The 22512-nt window shown below is 52.3% G+C and overlaps 1 protein-coding gene and 1 long non-coding RNA gene across 8 annotated transcripts in view; one reads left to right on the top strand and one right to left on the bottom strand.

Annotated features, from left to right (window-relative positions):
• Positions 1-51: 51 nt before the first annotated feature.
• On the top strand, positions 52-14260 carry LOC137771233 (uncharacterized). Of its 4 annotated transcripts, none has more exons than XR_011075348.1 (6): positions 52-1781; positions 2109-2296; positions 2923-3024; positions 4843-5125; positions 8027-12048; positions 13749-14260. It is a non-coding gene; the product is annotated as an uncharacterized lncRNA (long non-coding RNA). The 4 variants fall into 4 exon arrangements; XR_011075351.1 differs by having other exon boundaries at positions 2587-3024; XR_011075350.1 differs by having other exon boundaries at positions 2109-3024; positions 11861-12048.
• SMAD3 (SMAD family member 3) overlaps positions 9716-22512 on the bottom strand; it is a 195115-nt gene continuing 182318 nt past the window's right edge. For all 4 annotated transcript variants that reach the window (XM_068554270.1, XM_068554261.1, XM_068554281.1 and 1 more), the window contains exons 6-9: positions 17192-17404; positions 15016-15153; positions 12342-12486; positions 9716-9862 (exon numbers count right to left, since the gene is read on the bottom strand). In XM_068554270.1, coding sequence (XP_068410371.1) covers positions 9739-9862; positions 12342-12486; positions 15016-15153; positions 17192-17404 — 620 coding nt within the window. In that variant the 3' untranslated portion in view covers positions 9716-9738. The remainder of the gene's footprint in view (positions 9863-12341; positions 12487-15015; positions 15154-17191; positions 17405-22512) is intronic.

Genomic DNA, 22512 nt, shown 5'->3' with positions numbered 1-22512 from the left:
TTTTGTTGTTTTTTTGGGGGGGGGTGGGGTGGGGAAGCCTTCCTTTATTGGATTAGGCATAAATAGCAGATAATCTAAGAGTTTGTCAAACTCACTCTTTTAGAATCCACCATTTATATGTATAATATCAAGTCATGTTTTCAAGATCTCAGCTATCTGGGGGTATTGGCCCCTTCTAGGGGAGATGTGAGATTAAAGTGTCCGGTGGTATCTACTAAAGGCCCATTTTAAGAAGAGTGATCATGAGCTAATAGTGTAATAAAAATTGCATTCTATCTAAAGTGACCTATGTACATGCCACCATAAGTTATGGACTGTCCATCTGGGATTTAAAACAAGAACCTCGGCTTTTTTTTTCCTTAACCATTTTTCTGTTTGTGTAACACGGTGTCTGGCACATAGTGGGCACTTAAAGCTGGTTTGGACTTGCATTCAGTAGTTTTGATGAACGTGATCCTAAAGTTTTAAGGTCCATGAGTGTTGGGAGGTAGGGAGAGACAAGAATAAACTTTTTATTTCCCTGAGAAAATCATACGTTAGGTAATAATTTTAGAGTGATGAAGACATAGATATTTTTGTAATTTTAAGATACGTTATCCTGCCAGAATATGAGAAGATTGACAGAACCAGTTTGCTTGCTCTCTATTTATAGAACTTGGCCACATCTAATTCAGAGAAGCTGGAGATTCAGGGACGCTAGACTTAGATGGCTGAGTAATATGGGATGTGGTTCAAGGACCATAGAGCGTGTCAAGCCATTACTGCAAACTACTTATAACAAAGGAAATGTGACCTATTGCTAACTTCGTGTTCCCACCATGGAGAGGTGAGGATAAACATTTTTGCCGTGGCCTGTCAGATTCCCTTAACCTTGGGTCAGTCTCTTGACAATGGCCATCGAGAGAGCACGTGGAGTGCCCCTTGCCCTGCCCTGCCTTGGCCTGCCGTGGAAAAAGAGTCTTTGAAGAATCACTGTCTAAGGGTAAGATGAGAGCTCCCTGAACTATTCTGAGCTGGAGCGTTTGCTGATACAAAGCTAAATTTAGCCAACATGTGTCCAGTGTGGTCAGAGGTTTGATTCATTGAACGTTCTGACTGATGGAGACCAAGAATGCTGGGTGAGTTAAGAGGTGCCTTTCACCCCCGACCCAAAAAACTTTAAAATAGGCAAGACAGTTTAGCTACAGCATTCTATCATTAAATACCCATCTCATAGAGGACTGTAGGCGGAGAAAGTGTGAAAAATCAGGTCAAGTGTACCCCCTTAGTACAAGATTTTAAAACAACACCCTAACAATTATTACTTGCCCATAATTTGTATGTTCCTAAAAGCATCATGCTGACAGTACAGGGTGAAGTTCTAGTTTTGATTTAGATTCCACTTGGGGTTTAGTTTAGTGATCCATCCTTGCCCCTTTGGCATGTAAGCTCTTGCAGAAAAGGGTCTTAGACGTTTTCTAAGTTTTATATTTTGGGCATTACCTATGCCTGTTATTAACATCACCAGCCTTGCTCTTAATGTAGGTGTCTTTACAGAGTTAAGTGTGTGTTACAGTTCCTCTAGTATAGGAAGTATCGTTCTCGATCCTGAGGTGTTTCTTTGATTTGCAGAATGAAGAATTGAGAAGAGGTAATGGCGACGGCGTGATCTTTTGTTGGAACACCACTGAGCCCTGGTCCAGAGCTAAATGATGTGCTGTTCAACTTTGTTTCCCGTCAGAAACGTATTGATTCAAAACCTGGACCTAATGGTTGTAACTAACTGCATCTTTAGAACACAGGTTTGGGAAGAAAAAATTCTTTTTCCTCTAAAATCCTTTTTTATCTGTGTGTATGTTGATAGGCTCAAATACTTGATCCTCACAGCCATAAATCTGTGAGGCATAAATGGGTCACAGAAAGCCCTCCCGGGTTCTCTCCTGTGAAGCATGTGACCAACCACTGCCTCTCCCTTTTCTGTTACTGACCAGGTGGCTTTAATGCTACAAAATGTAAGCTGAGGGAGGCCTGGGGTAGGAACTTTATGGAAACAGCAGTGTAATTTAGGAGAGAAGAGTCTGTTCCTTTGAAGCCCAAGGACATGGCCTGCATCAATCCTGCTGTTCCAGGAAATCTCAGGAAGTCATTAATGGTGTTAGAAGGCCTCAGACTTGAAGCTAAAGACGAGCAACTGCAACCTGTTCCTTTATGCTGGTGAGAGCTGAAACGAGGACTCAGTGCAGCCAGCACTGGCTGGGACCCTCCTCGGTGACACACTGTGCTGGGGGGCTGGCCATGGCCGCGCCTGCAGACTTGGGTAAGGATGCGGGTTCTGTTCCCTAGCAGCTCATTGTCCAACTCAGGCGGGAGAAGGGGGCGAGCAAAGTGAGGCTACAAAAGGTCGAATGCTGGGCAGGATGCTGTGTCCAGCCTTAATTGCTGTGGAGAGAGAGAGCCGAGTGGGTTGGGAAGAGCATGATGTGCATCTTGGAGCAGTGGTTCTCAATCGTGAGCCCATGTCAGAATCACCTGGAGGGCCCCACCCCAGGATTTCTGATTCAGGAGGTCTGGGGTGGGGCCTAGGAATGTGGGTTTCTAACTTTCCAGGTGATACGGATGCTGCTGACCAGAGACCACACTTTGAGACCCACTGACTTTGAGGAAGTGATGCTTGAATTGAGCGTTTTGGGCTAAGAGTTTGGGCAGATACGTTGGGTGAAGGCTGCAAAATTCTTAGTGGAAGCTATGGCATGAACAAAGGTATGGAGATAAGAAAGCAAGGGGTTATGTTGGGGAAACCCCAGTAGTCCAGCTAGAGAAATGGTGGTAGATAAGGATGGAGTGATGCTGAGAACCTTGGAATTCCGCTTTGTGCCTACTCGGGAGGTAATCAAGGAGCCAGTGGGTTTCGAGCAGAAGACATGTAACTGTAATTAATTCCAGGAAAATCTGGCAGCAGGACTAGCCAACGCCAATTGATTACCAGTCTGCCTGGAGAGCTGTGTTGAGAAGGATCCTGAAGCTGGGAATGGACCCAGCACTGTGGTGAGTGGTTTTTGCATGGATAGAGAACTAGTGAAAGGTGGTAATTTTGCCCTGTACTTGCCATCCCTGGACTAGAGGGAGACAAGTTAGGAGAATATTGGAATAGCTGTGATAAAAGGTAGTCAGGGACTTTATTTTGGTGGCATTCCTTCAACCATACGTAAGGACTTGTATAGGACAGCACAATGAAAATGGATGGAAAAGACATTGCTAAGGTAGAATCTACTAGATACAGGCACCAATTCATTCACTGAATTCAGCAAAAGTATGTGGTGGCCAAAAGCAGCTGAGGATACAAGAATAAGATACAGACCCTGCTCTCAAGGAAGTCTCAAGGAAGATTCACAAAAGGCTTCCTTTCTGAAGTGAGTCTCAGAGCATTAGGGAAGGTTAGCCCGGAGAACTGGTGGTGTCAGGCGGGGCGGGGGAAGCAGGATGTAGACTGGTGTGATACAGGAGGAACTGTGCTTAACACGACGCTGGGTGGCAGGGGCGAGGCAGCGAGCTGTGAGAGCTGGACAGGGGCCAGGTGGTAAGGGTCACGTGGCCCATGTTGAAGGCCTTAGAATTTGTGCTGTGGACTCTGGGGCTGTCTAAGGTCAGGGAGGTCACTGGGGGCAGTGTGGATGGTGCATTTATGGGAAAGCAGGCTGGAGGCTCGGAGAGTGGTTAGGAGGCCATGCAGTTGTCCAGGTGACAGAGGGCCTGGAGCACAGGGCCGAGAGTGGAGGGACAGGGCTGGTCGGATGTGGGGCGTGAGGGAGTGGTGAACGACTGTGACTTCGTGGCCATGGGCTGGGGAAAGGATTGTGATAAAGCGGGGCTGAAGGCCAGGAGAGGGCGATGGTTCAGTAAGGGTAAGGATGACTTCCGGTTTTTCAACTGAGTTTTGAGGTACTTGTGGCACCTCCACGTACCAGTAGCCAGCAGGCTGTTGGATATGAGTCTGAAGCTGGGGATTGATGTCTGGGCTAGAAATACTGATTTGGGAGTCCTTAGCATTTATGTGGCTTGAAATCACACAGGTAGATGAGCTCTCTCAGGGAGGAACGTCAAGAGTCCATACACTGGTCTGGGGATACCCCCATGGAAGGGGCAGGTGCAGGCCTGAGAAAAAGAGGAGAGCGGACATTCAGGGCCCTTCCAAAAGGGAGGCTGGATCAACAGGGACAGCTGCAGAGGTGGGAGGCGGGGGGGAGCAAGGAAAAGAAAAGCATGGAGCTGCTCAGGACTTGGAGAAGGTGGGGCGGCGGGGGGGCTCCTGATAAACACAGAGAGTCAGGAAAGGGAGCTCGCTTGGGCAAGGCTTGGAAGATGATTCAGTTTGGGGGTGTTGTTTTGGATCACGTTTCACAGGCAGCTGGAATTTAAAGTTGTGGCGCTCAAGGAACAGGTTCGTTTAGAGGTAGGGATGTGAGAGTCATTTGCCGAGGGATGGACTAGATAAAGCCTTGGGGAAAGTCGTTTAGAGGCGGGAGGCTAGAACTGGCCAAATAACAACGAAGGTAGGGATTTGATGTAGTTCATGGAGGCCAAACCTATAGGCACGTGGGTGCCATTCCTGGGAAATCTGCCTCCCTCCTGGTACAGCATTGTGTGGACTCCGGTGAGGTCCTGGGAGGGAAGGCTGCTGTAGAAGTGGCCCAGCTAGAGAATTACTCCAGCCCTCTTCCACCTCCCCCAAATTGTTTATTCATTTTAATCATTCTGTTTCTTAATCCACATCAGCTGGGGTCTGTGTAAGATTCAGCTATGGAAAACAATTTTGAAGTCTCTCTCTCTCCTTGGGCGTTTGGAATTTAAAATGGATTTTCACAGGAGCTAAGTCATGTGAGCTGGAGAGTGTGGAAACCTACTTCTTTCGGAACCTGAAACCTACCTCCATTGCTTGTGGTAAGATTAATCCGGTGGCGTCCACTCACTTGCCAAAGGCTCTCAAATACAAGGGAAACGAACGCGAAGTAACAACACAGAGACAGCGTCGCTGGGACTTGTGCGGCGCTGGGAGACGTGCCAACTGGGAGACTTGACACCTTCACGTGCCTGACCCGGAGGCTCCCGCTATCCCTGCAGGACTGGCTGGCACCGCGTGTTGCCCTCGGTGAGTGAATGAGGGCAGCGGGGCTGTGGCAGAATGGGACCTGGCGCATCCTTGGTCAGAGTGCACTTGGGCTTGGAGACACTTTTCTCTGAAGCCCCCGGGGCCCTTTAACCTCTCCTCTGCACCCAGACGTGGCAGCGAGAATGAGAGCGAGCTTCTGGCCCAGCAGCTTTTCAATGAAAAGTTTATTAGAAGGGCACTTACAGGGGAGAGAGAAGGAGAGAGAGGGCACAGTTCTTTAACAATAGGGGTACAATGCTTAAACAGGTGCTCTGCTCTTAAGATAAAAGTTAGAAAAATCTAAAACACTATAAATACATACATGCTTTTTACAAAGGTATTAAGAAGGTCAGGCTGGCTGAGAAGGGAAGGTAATCAACATCCTCCGCGTTCTTCTTCCCCACCCAAACAGGAGTCCAGCCTAGTTGCAACAGCAGCACTGAGGGTGAATGAGGGATGGCTCCATCCCTCTGTACAGTTCTCACCCCTAGAAAGGGAGAGGGGCTTGGTTCAGAAGGCCCCCACGTAAGGGCCTGTATTCGACTCCGAGCTGCCTGTGTCACATGCTGCCACGTGGGGAGCCAGCCTGGGTCGGTCATTGCAGGTGCTGAGCCCAAAAGCCACTGCACCCTCTACCAGCGTTTGGAACTGGCTGTGCCCCCTCTCTTCCCAGCCACTGTCCTTGGGAGGAGAGCCTTTTCCAACTTTCTTCAAAAAATTAAATAGTTATCTGTCTTGAATGGTTTTAAGAAATTATTACATAAATATAAAAACACCAGAATGCTCGAGTGTACATTACTTTAGCATAAAAAAAAAAAAAAATTACAGGATCACTTGAGAGAATTTCTCAATCCAGTTTACACAATACACGAGTTTTTGCATGTGATAGCTGTGTTTCTGAAAGGTTGCCTGTAGAGCAAGTCATTTCCCCACTCTTCCATCAGAAATGCCTCATCTTCATTTTTGATCCATACATTTTTCTAATTTCCCACCCACTTGTGTGGAGTGGCTGATACTCCTGAAAGACTGTTACTTGAAGGGGTTCTAGAAGGGAACGTCTATGCCACACAAAGAAAAATGGTACAACTTAGCTGTGTTGAGGTTTCCTTCTAGCAAAGATGTAGATTTGGGAAAAACTCCCAACTCTGCCACTTAGTCACACAGTAAGACACAGGGCCCAGAACCAAATTCATGCCCTCTCTTGCTACTGGTAACCCCCTTGGTAAACAGTCCCCTGAGCAGTCTGCAGATTCCTGTCCCTCCCTTCTCCTTTTAAGGACTACAGAGAGTGGCCTAATGTGAGCTCTCGCCCCGCAGAGACCCTCACGGAGCCTCAGAAATGGCAGCTTGGGGCTGAGAATGAAATCAGATATCTGCCGTCTCCCCAAGCTACTCACATACATGCATGACATGCACACGTTACTTAAAGAAAGCCTTTTTCTGCGGTGTGAGTAAAAGCATTTAGCCCTGGAATACGTCCAAACTCTAGGAAGCCAGAGGGAGATGGAGAAAAACAAAGCACAAGATACGTGCTTACAGCTCATTCCAATACATTAACAATGATTTAAAAAAATAATCACCATGGTAAATAAAAAAATACAGCACAGACAACATAAGGACAATGGAAAAGTCTGCCAGCAGCCTTGCCCTCATGTCTGTTCTTCCTAAGAGTCCAAGTCCCCGCTCCTGACTCTGGGCTTGTCTCAGAATGTCAGATCTGCAGCCTGCCAGGAAGGTGGCCAGCAGAGAAGACTGGCCAGCACAGGCCTGTAACCCGAACCGCTGGGGCGGCTACCTACTTGTGCTGGAAGGCTCCAAGTACTAAATAAAGTTAGGAGGGGGGAGGGAGTGGGAGGAGAGGAAAGGGAATACAAGTTGGCTCCTGAGGGAGGTGCTGAGGCCAGGATCTAGGGCCCCGCGCTATAGCTACTCTCAGGTTAGCGTCAGCACAAGCCGCAAGGTGAAGGTGGCCTGGCGGGGAGCCCGCGGCAGGGGAACAAGGCACGTTGTGCAGCCTGGACAACGGCACTGAAAAGGGTCTCCAGCAGCTACCGTCACCCCCCAGAACTGCCCTGATTTCCTGCTGCCCCTTTCAGCTGTCCTTTAAGTTTTTCAATGTATAAATGCCTTCAGGCAATAGGATTTTAAAACTATTTTTATGACTTGAAGGACACTACTAATACACGTGCCTCAAAGCCACCTACGCAGCCTCTATGGTGGGAATGAAACCAGATCCTAACTTCTGGGTACAACCAAATTTCTTTTCAATGGTGCTGAAGGTGGGCTTCCCCACTTTTTCCTCACTCATCCTCCTTCAGCAGTCTAGTCTATAAAGAAAAAGGGCCAAGTAAGTAGCTTTCGGAAAAACACAAAATTAAAACTTCATGCCTCCTAGAAGTAGCCTTTAGCTTTGAGCACTGAGGGTTCTAAGACACCATCCGAATGCAGCCAGATGTGACCAACAAGATCACCCAAATTGGGCTGTACCTGAAGCCAGTTCCCAAGTACCTGGGGGACAGCTGTGCGCCGTAGGAAGCCCTCATAGGAGGTCACGTTAGCAGGTGGAGAACGCGGGCCCTCAGAGACTGCTCCCCGTGGCTTTTAGAGGGGGCACCACGATGGCTTCAGCCGAGGCCAAAATGGAATAAGAAGTCATACCATGAGTCTCAGACCTGACCGGGAGCAGGAACACACATCCAGGAGGTTCAGATGATTTCCTGTATCTAAAAGAAGCAGTCCACCATCATTTCATACCAGGCACGAACGTCAGACTTGCAGTATCTGGTCCCCTCAGGTGGAGTGAGGGACGACACACTGTCTCCGGCTCTGTGTCAACAGTCCTGCACGAAAACCAGTCCAGGTCTGGCAACGTACTCTTGTCTCTTCCTGTGTCCTCTGTAGGCTTGGCAAGCAGCTCTCCTACCTGGAAACTTCAGGGCTGGAGCTTCAGAGGCCTAGGATCCTGCAAGTGAGGCACCCAGGAAGCCCCCAGCATCTCCACATAGCATCAGAAATGTCATCACATTTGAGGTTTATACCTGCCAAAAGTGTACACTTTCTTCCCTTCACCTGCAATTAAGACAGGACTTCCATAGGAAATCCCTTTATTTTTCCTGGTAGAAATCCATGCAAAAATGTGGGATAAGTCATTTCATACAAAAACAGCAGCAAAGTATAAAGTACCAATTGCAAGTGGCAATTCCGTCTGCTGTATTCTGCAAAAGGCCAGTAGGAGAGGGCTCTTTTTTTTTTTTTTCCAGTTGAAATAACTTATAGTAGTTTTCTCACTAATTGCCACTGGGAGCAGTACTTACTACACATTATAACTGCTAGAGTTGTCGCTGATGATCCTCTACTGTGAGCTAGATAATCTCATATCCCAGGGGAAAGATGACAGACCTCTTTGCACCAAACCTGCAATTTTCAAAGGTGTAAAAAAAATTTTTAATAGCCCTTTCATTTGCTTTTGTCAGTTGGCCTGAGAGATCTTTCCCTCCTGGTGAATTTGCTTCTGTTAATTTTAGCTTCCAAAAGTGCTGGCAGGTGTCTTCTCAACAAAACCTGGAAAAGCTTAACTTCGGGGGAGAAGTTGCTGGGTCCCCCTCTGGTTTCCCAATCAACGTGCCAACCCAGGGTTTGTTTGTTTTTTTAAATATAAAACAAAGGTTTAAAAGAGCATACGATAAAGTTCATTTAATTAACGCAACTGACTACATCAGCCAATATAGCCGAATGCGTGAGAAAGCAGAGCGAGCTCTTACAGGTGACCGGAGACCCACGCACCGTGGTGGTGCTGCCTCGGCCTGAACACCATCACGGACAACTGCCTCCTGCTTCCCAGGAACACGTCACATAATTCAAATCTCTTTGAGATTAACGTGATGCTACAAACTATACATTTCCTACGTGCTGAGCCTCAACAGATCCTTCCAACTGCTGAAAATGCAGACAACTTTAAGAGTGTTTTTAAAGAAGAGGTGTCACCACCTTTTCCCACCGGTCCCTGTGTGCTCGGTTCTGGACACACTCGCTCACACCAATCAGTATGCTCCCCGGGGGGTGGAGACAGACAAGACCCCTCCCCACCCCAAGTCAATTCAGCCCCCAAGGGTGCAAGGTCTGCCGCTGCTGGGGTTCAGGAATGCTCACTGGAAGAGGAGGGCTGGGCCCGAGGTGCACTCGTACCCCTGCCTGCCGGCTTCTCCCTGCCTCTAGAGCGCCCACGGTGAATTCCGCACTCAGTCCTGACCACAGGGCCGTTTCCTGTTGGGCAGTGACATCTCAGTTTGCTGTCATTAAAAGAAAAGGGGGCTGGGGGAGGGGGCAGGTGGTAAAATACTACCTGTTTGCTCAAGCCACCAGAGCAGAAGCCATTTCTTGCCCTTCACACCAGGGCCAAAGGGCAAATGTGTTCAGCAGACACGGCTGTTCATAAAAATCCATCTCTGGGTTTGCTTTCATGTTCTGTAAAACAGGCTGGTGCCACTTTGGTTGAGGGAGAAAAATTTCTTCTTCTTTGACAACAGTGATTTGAGTTCTGATTTCTCCACCTCCTACATGGCCATTTTCCCCAAGCCCACCCTCCCCGCCCTCCCCCTTCACACCCAATGTCTCTACGACACACTGGAGCAGCGGATGCTTGGGGAGCCCATCTGGGTGAGGACCTTGTCAAGCCACTGCAAAGGCCCATTCAGGTGCAGCTCGATCCAGCAGGGGGTGCTGGTCACGGTCTGTCTCCTGCAAGACATTGGGAAAGGGGTGGGTTGGGGGATGTTAAGAATGTCCAGAAGCACACACTGACATGTCAGAATGCCTTTTCCTGCTTTGGTGACACGCTTCTTCCCAGAGCCAGAGATACGGACTACCTTGCTAGACCCTGTCCTGGAGGAGGTGCCACTAAACTTGCTGAAACTGCCGGGCCAAACTCCAAGCAGGAAGGGCTTTGAGTAAATCAGGTTCTCCTGCACCAGGGAAGGAGGTGGCCCCCTTAAGAGAAACATGTAAGGCAAATTCCAGGGTACCCCAGAGGCCCCCCCGGTTGCCTTGATGGGCTCCTGATGGAGAACCTCAGCCAGAGCAGAGGTCTCTCTGGTCCCCCTGTCCTGAGAGGGCAGCTACAGGTCCCCTGCCCTCAGCCCCTACCCACCCCCAGCAGGCCGCGATGACGTGCGCCTGCCTGATTGAGGGGTGTTTCTTACAAAGCGCCGACAGAGTCCACATGCTGTCGGTCCCCAATGTGCTGATACAATTCCCATCTATGGCCCTATTTTGGAAAATCTTACGAGCAGAGTGAGCCATGGAACAATTACTGGAAAAAACCAAGGCACACCACACGTTTCTTTTCCCCAAAGCACTTTGTCTAAATTCGGGCTGGTTGATGACGCAGGTTGCAGGCAAGCTCCCAAAGGCCTCCACTGAGCAAAGGCTATCTGCTGAGGCCGGAGGCGCTGGTGCCAGCTGGAGGTGAGAGGCCTGGGCCCTGCTTTCAGCCACCTCACAGGAAGGGGTGAAACCTTACTCTCCTTGGCCCAGGAGGCAGGAGGAGGGCGAGACTGTTCTGGGAAGGGGCCGCACCACCAGTTCGGTTGCTCTGCGGTGCTGCCGGGTGGCAGTGACGTGGTGGGCTGCACAGGGCTGGGTGTGCTGGCAGCATGTCCTGCACGGTGACACAGTGCCCCCAGGGAAAGGCTTCTGCCAGCAGGGGCCTCTTCCCAAACACTTGAAGCTGGAGGACTGCAGTGCCGCGCCAGGTCAAGAGCCGCTGGCCCGAGGTCACCACCCTCCTTGCTTGGCCTGCGCTTCTCCCGAGTGGAGGGTTAGAAATGGGCTTGCAGACTCCGCCCTGGCGTGCCTGCCTGACCTGGGTGCCTGAGTGTAGCCCTCTGGACTGCAGTCTGAGTGCTAACAGGAACAAATGGACCTCCCTCTGGCTCTTTTCCACTGGGTCCATCTTTAAATATTTCCCTTTCCCCAACTAAAAACAAGATTAATTTTCTAACCTTTCAACTCTTGCTCCCTAAAAGATTCAGCCAAGGCCAAAAGGTGAGCTAAAATGTCCCTTGGGCTGGGCCTTTGGGCCTGGGCTAATCTCAGGCCATTATAACTGGGTTGTAAGTTCCCCGACGGCTGACCACTCAAATAGCTCAACTGGTCATTCATCCCAGATTTGAGAGAGACCCCAGAGACCAAGGTGCTGTGTTCCCCGGCACTGTGGGGCAGACACGGAGAACAGCAGCTAGAGTACGGTAAATGAAAGAGGAGGATTTTATGGACCGAAATCCTCTAATGAGAATCTGACTTTCCATAAGTCATGCTCATCTGGATTTCATTATAAATGGTGGCCCAGAGCCAATACTGAAATGGGTTTGGCCTGGGTGCAGAATGACTGCAAAACAAAATGGATTCCAAACATCTGGAAAAATGGAGAGAAGGGGAGAGTAACTTGCAAGGCGCTGGCTCCAGCTGACGTGTGGGCACCTCTGTGTCTGCCGCAGAGTCGGGGCTGGGCACACAGACCTGCCTCTAGGGGAAACTCCTGTCCAGGTGTGGAAGGAAAGAGCTTCTCTAAGCCCACAGCAGAGCGGCCCGAGAGATTCGACAGAGCAAACCAGGGACACCCCTGACCAGTGCCATGTTTAAACCAATATGTGAAATTCTGAAAAAATCATTTCTGAGCAAGTAAATCTTGTTCCTTTGACTACCCAAATCTCCTCCTCTCCCTTCCCTGCTTCTCAGTTTTAATATCCTAGATCCTCAGGGTCCCCAGGTCAGAGGTGGAGCCACAGAGGAGAGAAGGAACAGTGAGATGAAGACTTAACTCCCCGGAGAGGGTCGTCCTAAAACCATCTGCCCAAAACGAACGAGGAAGACGCCAAGAGGACACAGTCCTAGGCTCAGCTTTTCCACAAATGATGCAACTCCAGGCAAGTCGCTTTCCCTCCCTGGGCCTTCGTTCCCTCATCCGTACAACGGGGACAATGCCGGCGTCCCCACCCAGGGTTGTGGTGAGGATGGAATGCTCCCAGGTCCTGAGAAACTGAAGCACTGGGCAAGCACTGCTCAGCTCTTGTCTAATGGGACTTGGCCCCGCTCGTATCCCTGGTCCCTCTGCTCTATGGGGAAAGGGCCAGCCTAGCTCATCTCTGGGGAGCCCTTGCTCTGTGTTCTGAGCCACCTGCAGTCCCCGCATCCCGGGGACAGGCACCCCAACCCCGACCTGTACTCGGCTCCCCAGCCCTTGACGAAGCTCATGCGGATGGTGCACATCCGGGTCAGCTGGTACACGGCCTCGAAGCCCTGGTTGACAGACTGAGCCAGGAGGGCGGCAAACTCCTGGTTGTTGAAGATCTTCAGGTTGCATCCTGCCAACAGAACAAAAACAGTGCTCGTGGGGACGAAGAGTGCACTTGTCCGGAGCTCCTCTCCTGGCTAAAGCCCCCGCCCCGCCCCGCCCCGCCCCCCCCCCCCCCCCCGCCGGGTCACCAGGACCGGTGTTCCCATATTAGCTACAGATTCCACGCTCCGCACCACACTGGGGGTGGGCCCATGTGGTCCCTGCCCCTGAAGCCATCACCGCCTTGATGGGGAGATGCAGCTGACACAGGTGAGGGGGGAGAGTTAAACAGTGGCCCATAAGCTCCAGTTCCCAGAGCTGTGGGAAGGCTGAGGAAGACAGTAAAGTGAGCCCAGGAACAAGGGAAACGGTTGGGAGAGGTGGGCCCTGCCCTGGGCGAAGGGGCCAAGGCAGGACTCCAGGGAACAGAGGCAGGGTCACGAGCCTGAAGGCCCACGTGGTGTGCAGGTATGGCCGACCTCCTGGGGAACAGGAGTCCTTGCCCTTTGATGGAGGGAGCATCAGAGAGACGGGCCAGCTGAGAGGCTACCCGGCCTGCCGTGCCAACAGGAGCTCGGCAGAGGGTCCTGGGCACCTTCCACCTGGGCTCCTCCAACAAATCCACCTCTGCCCGGGCCAGGAGGGAGCGAGAGATCTGGGCCACACCTTGGCCTCTGGGCACGAGGCTGGGGTGGGGTGACATTCTCGGCAAAGTGAAGGTGTGTACCTACTCCAGGCATAAAACCAGAGACAGGCACACATAAAGTTTACAGTAAATCTCTTGTTCGAAGTCCTACCGCCTGAGTGCCAGGAATGTGTCAATCAGAAAAATTAAAGACAAAAAAAAGCACATGCCGAAAATGCCCAAAAGGTGAGCTGAGATGACACTAACGGGCCACCACTGTGCCCCTTGGCTTGCTGCGTGACTCTGGGCTGGTCACTTTCTCTTCTAAGCCTGTGTCTCCCTTGTGAAAGTAGAGGCTGGCCTCAGAGGCCTCCCCAGCTCTGACATTCCATGAGATAACATCCAGCACCGCAGCCAGCTCTGCCCGAACCAGAGAGAGGGAGAGGGCGGGGCCGGGGCATGGGCAGAAAGCCAAGTGCGCATCTGGACTTCCTCTTCTCATTTTCTCTGAGGGGAAGGGGGTGAAGCAGGGCCCAAGGTGGGTTCCGGTCCCCCGCCCAGCAAGCAGCAGAGGAGCACACAGCCCTAGGCTCATCCTGGCTCGGCCACTTACTAGCTGTGTGTCCTTTGCAGGTAGCCTGACCTCTCTGAACTTGTCTCCTCAGCATGCCTCCTCGCCCGAAGAGCTAGAATAACTGGTGAGGACTAAGTGAGCCCCAAGACAGCCGTGTGCTCTGTAAACGCAACCACACGACGTTCCAGAAATGGAGAGCACCACGAGCATCTCAAAACGCTTTGCATTCTTAAGTGGATCCAGCCCATGACCCACCGCTCCACCATCACCTGCTACTTAGTGAGCAGGAAGACATGCCACACACATGCCGCAGGCAATGGACTGAGCCACACACTCTACCCACCGGGCACAGTCCACACTCTGCGGCTGTGTGCCCTGGGAGAAGTGGGCTTCGGCGGGGGCTTCCTGCCTCAGCTTTCTAAATAAAGAGGCCTTGGATGAGATCAGCCACCTGCCTGGTCATCTACCCAGGCCTGGCCCTGTCCAAGCCACCCTCTGGGGTGAGCCTGCCACCCCTTGGAGTACAGGTGGGATTCGTAGCCCTACTCAGAAAACCCTCAACAGTCCCCCTGAATAAAAGCAAAACTTTCTCATGTCCTTCCATGGCCTGGTCCCATCATGTTTTCTAAACATGTCTCCCGACTGTCGTTTAAACGGCCTCCACTGCAGGCAGAGTGCAGCCTACGTGTGCCCTGCCCTCCATCACCTCTGGGCCTTCGCCCATATCGTTCCCTCTGCCTGGAATGCCCTCACGGTCCCCGCCCCACCATCACCCTATGCCTAATGCTTACCTATCGCTCCAAGCCCAAATGCCTTCTCCTCCATGAAGCCTTTCCTGATCCATCCTAACAGTTAAATGTGTTTTTCCCCTTGGATCCAAGAGCACGTTACCTGTGCTGCTTGCATGGTGCGCAGCACCCTCCCTTGTATTAAACGCATTTGTGTCTTTGCCTTGTACACTCAGCTGATGGGTAAGGTCTGTGGGGACAGCAGGAGGGCTTCCTGCACCCCTCCATCCCCCTACAGCATCTGGCATGGCTTTAGGAAGGAAGGGAGGGAGGAAGAAAAGGAAGGAAGGAAGCAGGCATACTATCTTAGCATCTATGCACACAGGCAATAAACAGGTACCCACAGATCAAAGGCGGATCTGTCAGATGCTGCGTCTGCTCCCCGAAGGTTCGGGGAGGTCACAATAAGACAGCAAGGCAGAGAGAAAACCCAAGGGAAGCATCTCCAGATTGTCAATGCAAACACCAATGAGGAGAAAAGGTAAGAGAGAAGAAACCTTTCCAGCATCCCAGGCATGTGCCGCAGAGGAGAGGACCTCAGGGAAAGGGTGGGTATGTCGGTGGTGTTACCTGGTGGGATCTTGCAGACGGTGGCTGGGTGCCAGCCGTAGCGCTGGTTACAGTTGGGAGACTGGACAAAGATGGCACTGTCGCTGAGGCACTCTGCGAAGACCTCGCCTCCTATGTAGTACAGCCGCACGCCTCGCCCTAGAGAGATTCGGGTCAGAGTGGTCCTGGCACCAGCTGAGGCTACCAAAGGAGGCAGAACTGCAGCCGATGTTCCAAGTGACTGGTTCCCTGCCAGGGTCACCAGGCAAACAGGGCCCAGAGCCCAAGTCTAAACACACAGGGAAGTGGTGGGTGATGCTAGGTTGCCAAAGCTGGGGAGGCAGACGACAAGAGGAAAGAGCATGGGTAAGTCTTAACAGCAGCCTCTGCCAATGACCCGCCATGGGCCTCGGCCAAGTTACTCAGCCGCTGAGCCTCAGTTTCTTCATCTGTAAGATGGGGGCAACAATAATACCTACCTCATGGAGCTGCTGTAAGACACACAGCAAGTGCCTGGTGAGCAGTAGTTGCTGCTGCTACTACTACTAGGTCCCTTCCCCCTCCAAGATTCAGAAACTCATTTAGTCAGCCTGCAGAGCTCCTCCTGAGGCAGCAGATACCCCAGGAGCCCTTCACTGCAAGGATGGCTTAATTAGTGCCGCTCCCTGTACCTTTCTCCCCTCGATGCATTTTTCTGAAACATTCCATAGCTTTATGTCATTTACTTTTCCTTCATCTCTTAAATCCACTCCAGATGGACAGAAATTATTTTTAAATTGGCTCTGCAATTCAAGCAGTTACATAAACCCTCTGACAACGAGTCTCTGCTCAGCCAGGGGATGTTCTCTTCTTCTGCCTGGAAGGTCTTTGTTGCCACTCCTGGGGGCCGAGGCCCAGAGGGCCGGGGAATGGAGCCAGCTTTCACAGGCGCAACATGGAGTGGGATGGAAACCAGGTGACCGGCTGCAGGCCTGCCTCCTCGTCCCACCACTGTCCCCGGCCCCGCCACTCCCCAGTTCTTCCTGGCTCAGTGCTACAGGACTTGGCGGCTCACAGACACCAGGGTGCTGACAGATTCAGGGGCCACTAGGAGGCGCCCTGGAGTTATGTCAGTCAAGAGCGGGAGGTGGAGGTGGGAAGACCCAGACCCAAAGAACAAAAATGTTTGGGTAATTTTTGAAATGTTATATTTAAATATAGAAAAGTATAAAGTGAGTAAGTAAATACCCGTGTATACCACCGAGGATCTTTTTAAAAGAAAACAAGTAGGAGGCTGTCTGGGAAGGACGCAGGCTCAGGGGCAGCAGGGGCCTCTTTGTCACTGTGTTACACACTTGCTGTGTGGCCTCTGCAGGGCTCTGCCCGTCCCTGGGCATCAGGTTATTATTCCCTGGGAAATGAGCACACTGGCGCAGGCCCATGGCTTCCAAACTTTTCTTGACTGTAAAACCCTCTCTCCAAATGAAATCTTCTGTGAAGGCGCAAGATATAATACAAACAAGAGCAGAGGTGCTCTGGTTCACATGGGCCCAGACCCCTGCTGCCCTGCCCAGCTCCTGAGTTTACTCTGGAACCCCTCGGCCACCCTGCGTGCACTGAACAATGTCTGAGGATACCCACCATCTCTACACCATCTCTATGGCCCTTCTAGGACTCTGGATCGCAAAGCTGTGAACATCTTCAGCATGATAATTTTATGAGCAAACCAAGTGACACACAGCATGGCTTCACCCTCTCTAAACTAAGTGATCTTTCACCACGTGCTGGGTGTCAGGAGAGAGTGTTAGCAGCAGTGGTGTCCCGGCAGCGGGCAATGCTGGTCTCTCCACCTCTTCTAAGTTCCTAGAACCATCATATATGAAGTGAACAAACAGAATATCATTCCTCCAAAATAGACTATATACTTGTCCACCTATCAGTACTTCAAGGGTATTTTTATTAAGAGAATTGCACAGTTGCCTTTCTCAAGAAAGTCAAGTGTCTTCCTCTGTGGCTTTCAAATTTTCAGAAATGGTCTCTGAGTGGGAACGATCAAGCAACCGGAACTCTACCTGTCTGGCCCCTAAACAAGGCAAGACAGAGCTTGGGGGACGGGCATGGGGGAGGCGCACAGTGGTGGCTGGTGGGTTCTGGCAGGGGCTGTGCTGGGCTGGGGCATGGGGTGGTGTCACGGGGGGGGAACGCGGCCGCCCCTTACCGATATGCCTCCGCGTCAGCTCCACGGCCGCATTCCTGTTGACATTGGAGAGCAACCCCAGGCAGAAGCGCTCTGAGTTGGAGGGATCGGTGAAGCCATCCACTGTCATGGACGGCTGCGAGGCGTGGAATGTCTCCCCGACACGCTGGTTGAGCTCGTAGTAGGAGATGGAACACCAGAAGGCCGGCTCGCAGTAGGTGACGGGCTGCAGATCTGGGGAGACAGGCCGGGCCGCTGGGTCAGGGGGCTCCCCAGCCCCTGTGCTCCTGGATGGGGTCCCCTAGATACTCTGGAAGCCTGTTTCCCCACCTCTCAGGGCATTATAATCCCCCCCCACCCTTTTACTGTGTGAAACTCGCAGGATCCAGTGGGACAAAATCCTCAGGTGTTGGGAGAAGCATTCCACTGGCCTTGGCACTTTTTATTAGTTTGAGCTCACAAAGGCCCTGCCCGGCCTGGCCTGGCCTGGCCTTGGGTTGAAGCAGTATTCAAGGAGGTGCTGGGTCAAACCCAAAAGGCCCTGAGACCAACAAGCACCTGCCTAAACGCACCGGACAGGCCAGGAGCGCCCACTGCGGTCTGGCCACACCATCTACCTCTCTCCCAAGGTCCCCAAAGTAACCCATGCTGATGTCTGCCCCCCAGAAGGGCGTGCAGCTCCTGGCTCTGCCTGGTCGTGGGCAAACTCCTAGCCTGTCGGGCGGCAGCGTCCAAGCCTGTGAAATGACAAGGCTGGTGCGGCCCAGGGGGTCACGTCTACAACCGCACAGGCACCAGGCACTAGGCACCGTCTACAGAGTGAACTGGGTCCCTGCCTCTTATTACGGAAACTGTCTTCCAAATGTATCCAGATGCCATCTGTCGGGGTGACTAAGACACAAACTCACCTAAAAGAAGCTCTGAATTTATCCTAGTTGTCAGTCTGTGTCTCGGTCAAGGGCTCCTCAGAGCAAACTGCCATCCTGTGAGGGGGCGGTTCTCAGAAGAGGTGGGAACCCCTGAAATAGAGGTTTCCCCTCACGTGCCTCCACATCACCTTTCCCGTGATTCCCTACGCCTCCTGTCACCTCCAGCTGTCCCAGGCTCCACACCTGCCCTCCTCCTGCCTGTCTGTGTGTCATCTCCCACCTTAGGGTCCATCCTCTTGGCCCTGGGCCGGGCCCTCGTCATTCCTCACTTGCAGCAGTGCCACGCCTCTGACAGGACTCCCCAGCACTCCAGCCAGCCCTTCCAGCTGCTTCTCTGCTCTGCACTGCTCCCTGGGCCACATCCTGCTCTCTGCCGACTTGAATCCCACCATCTGCTGGCGAATCAGGGATTCTGCTGCTCTCATTCCTCCGTCTCAGACCTCCAGCCTGAGTCACTTGCTCTGGCTCTTACATATACGTGGAGCCGCCTGGTCACTCAGGGCGTGTCTTTGTGGGAGCCAGTGAGAGTGATGGGAACGGCTCGCCCTGCCAGGTCTCATCCCTGGCCCGAGACCCCTGCTCACCGCCCGCCGGGCAACCTCCCAGGGCGAGAACCCACGAGAACCTCTGCTCAGCTCACCAGACCTCTGAAAGTGCGTAAAGCCCAGGAGAGAAAATATCAGAAGCTGTTCCAGGAGGGGCCTGGGGGCCCCCTGCAGGGCAAAGTGGCCCTGATCTCCTTCTGGGGTCTACGCCCATGATCCCGTCTGAGGGTAAAGAGAAGGTCAGCACACACGGGAGGAGCTGCAGCCCGGTGACATCCCTGCACTCAACACACCCAGGAAGAGTCAGCTAGAGGGTCAGGACACCTAGATCAGGTTTCTCAACCTCGGCACTATTGAGATTTGGGGCCAGATAATTCTGTCTTTGGGGGGAGAGGGTTCTGTGCACTCTAGGATGTGCACAGCATCCCTGGCCTCTACCCACTAGATGCCGGCAGCACACATCCATCTCGCCCTCCCAGCTGTGACAGTAAGAAATGCCTCCAGACATGGCGAGAAGTCTTCCACGGGGCAAAATAGGCCCCGGTTGAAAACCACTGCCCTAGATGTTTGACCAGGTCATCGAGCACAAGCTTCAAGGCCAGATGGACCATCGTCCACCCTCCGCTCACACACAGACCAGCTGTGTGCTGCTGAGCAAACCAGTTAAACTCTGAGTTTCAGTGTCCGCATCTCCCCCAGGTCACCAGAGTGGAGAATCTCCTTTATCACCAGGCGCTGTCTGTGGATGGACTGCGATAATTCCAGTGGAGAGCGGGGCACACGTCAAGCACTCAGTAAATGGTGTTAACAGAAATTATAATAATTTTGGTTATATGAACTTGAAAAGATCCTGTTCTTGTCCTGACCTCCATCCGAAAGGGGCAAAGTGTCCTTGCCCCTCCTTCTCTTGCCAGGGTCCACACTACTTAATGGTGAAAGCGGTGTGATGGGGCAGGAGCGACCATGGCCTGCGGCCAGTGCCCCTGAGGCTGGCTTCAGCCACGTCAGCCACATCCAGCTCTGGCTTTGCTCGATGCTTGACATTCCAGTGAGATAAGCTATATTCTAAACAATGTGGTCACTAAAATGTGAGCTATGTTGCTTTGGAAACCTTAAAAAAAAAAAACCACCACCACCACCTAAGAAATCCAAGTGCACTCCAAGCCTGCAAAGTGGTCTGGCAACGTGTCAGGGCCGAAAGGTACTGGGGAATTCCCAGAGGCAAGCTCTGCTGACCCTGCTGTGCAACCTTAGGGACGTGACGTCCCTCTCTGGCCTCAGTGGCCCAGTCTGAACAGTGACTGCAGTGTACTGGAAGCCACTGAAAGCAGACCATGTAGGTCACGGCGTTTCTGGCATGGGTCCCCCCGAGGAGGCAGCTATGGCTGATCCGGGCTGGCCTTGGCTTCTCTAGCCAAGTAAAGAACAGAGCAGTCTTCATCTCCAAATTATAAAGCCTTTTCCAGCACCCCCTGGGCTGAGTCCAGGCAGAAGTGAGCGAGCTAGGCTCCCAGGAACACTGACCCAGCCCACCCGTCAAAAGAAGAGAAGCCAGCAGGCCACCCGCTGGGTAACATGGGGCCAGAACCATGTTCTGGGGATGTGTGGGCTTCAAGGTGTCTCAGAATCAGAGAGAGGCTTGGGGTCCTAGCCCAAGAGGCCCTCCCAAGCAGATCTGAGCCCTTATCTAAACATCCCTGCAACTCACAGACACTCACTGAACAGTGTTGTGGAAAACACAGGATGCAGGAGCCTGACACATAATTAAGAAGATGCTAGTTGGGGGAACAGAACAGTCAGGCCAAGGCAAAGTCTGAAGGCTGCCATTTCAGGGAGTGCTGTTTGGACGAGCTGACCTACATTCAGAAGCAGCACCGCAGTCACGCACTTACTGTTGTCTGCAAACAACTGACAGTCAGCCCTGCCTTTCACCTCTCTCCCTCCCATCATCCCTCAGTGCTTCCTCAAGGCATTTCAGTACGAGGAGCTGCAGACCCAAGTATGATCACCACCTCTGGGTTCTGCCTTGAATGGCACTTTATTTTAAACTGCATGTATGCCCTCATTTCTTTCCTACCAAAGGACTTATCCACACCATGGTTCCGAACAAGACAAAGTCAGGACCCTGGAAAAGAGAAGATTATAAACAGGCTAACCATGAAGTTATAGCTACTGAAAGAGCACTCAGCTTGGCTCTAAGCTTCCTAGCAGACAAGGCAAAAAGGGGAAATATGCTACATGGCTCTGGTTGGTGGACAGACAATTCTTACTAGTTCTGCAGGGGAAACAAAACTTGTCCTGGGCACTAAATCTTAAATGACATCTTCAGGTGGCTACTCCTCCCCCATATCAATCGATCCAGCCAGCCAACCCACCCTAGTTTCCAGAGTTTCCCAACAAACGTAGAAGCAATTTTATGTAAGGTTGCTTCTAAAAACCCTGAACATACGCCACTCACAGGCTCCTCTGGGAGGACAACTCCACAGGGTAAGGTGACCTGCCCCAATGGAAAGTGGTTTCGCTTCTCTAGGCCAAGGACTCAGCACACCTGGAGTGGCAGCTGATGGCGTGTGCCCAAGGCCTTCCCTTCAAACGCTTCTGCTCTCGGCCAGACTGCTGAGTCTGTGCCAGTCTCTCTTCCCGCAGCAGAGGTGTTGCAGACGCAGGAGCCTCCCGCTGCAGCCGTTCTCGGCCCCCTGTCCCCACCGGTGCGGTGTCGGCCAGACCACTCGAGGAGCACGGGGCACTTAATTCTCGACTGGCCCCCTGCCAGCCTAACGCATTGGCTGGCTTCAGCTCTGAGCCCGATTCCAAGCTGGCATTGACTTTCTGTTTTGTTTAAGGAAAAGAAAACAGAATAAAACCCAGAAGGCAAAGGGATGCCTATTAAAAACATGTGCGAGAGATCCAAATCCGGTAAACGAGAGGGGGGGAGGTCGGAGCGGGGAAATTAACTTTCTACTATACATTGAAAGCAGGGACTGGGCAAGGGTCGGGAGCAGCGACGCTGTAAAGCTAAAGGTCAGAACACAAACGGCTGCCTTAGTCCGCGCCCTGCTCACCTGCGGAAGGCGGCTCTGCCTCCGGCCAGGAGACTTCCACGCCCCACTCCCCGTGTGCATTTCCCCTGCCTGGACTGCTCGTCCCCCTCATCTGCCAGGACGCAACCTTCAAGGCCCAGCGTGGGTGGCTGTGAAAACATTCTCTACCCCTGTGCCTGAGCCACCTGTGTACCTGAGGGTTAGGTCCCTGCAGGCCCAGGCCAGCTGTGTCCCAGCAGCCGGGCACCGATTCCAACTTGTCTCACCAAGGATTAGGCAACAAACCCAGTTTTACACAGAAAAGACCTCATGCTCTTTCAACCTAGGACCAGTTTACTGAAACCAAGAACAGTGGAAACGTCTAAGAGCTGGACGGACCCTCGGGAGCGTGACGGTCCAGCCGGCAGCCGACTTCCTGCCGTGAAGATGCCTGCCTGGGGTGTCCCAAGCTTATGGAAGATTAAAGCCCAACGAGGCCTCGGAAAAGAACTTGTGCAGCAGCCCAAGACACCTGGGATTGGGTAGGGCCTGTGACGTGGGCCCCTGCCCTCTCTCTGGGCCCAGGGGTCTTCCTGCTACTCTGCCACCAGGGCCCCCTTCTCCTGGCAGGAGAGGAAGGCAGCCTCAGCCCAAGGTCCTCCGGGAAACCATCACCTCCTTAAACTCCAGCTCAGCCGCTGCCCCAGGACATTCCCTGGTACCTCGTTTCCCCCAGTCAAGGCCCCTCCCGAGATGTCTCACTTTAAAGCAGAGAACAACTTTACTCACCGGCAGGATCCAGCTCGTTATCTTTCTTCTCTCTCTCTCCGCCTCCCTCCTCCTTCCCC

This window comes from Eschrichtius robustus, chromosome 1, assembly GCF_028021215.1.
Source record: "Eschrichtius robustus isolate mEscRob2 chromosome 1, mEscRob2.pri, whole genome shotgun sequence".
NCBI lineage: Eukaryota > Metazoa > Chordata > Mammalia > Artiodactyla > Eschrichtiidae > Eschrichtius > Eschrichtius robustus.
Note: the sequence above shows the minus strand (reverse complement) of the source record. Positions and strands in the feature narration are given on the sequence as shown.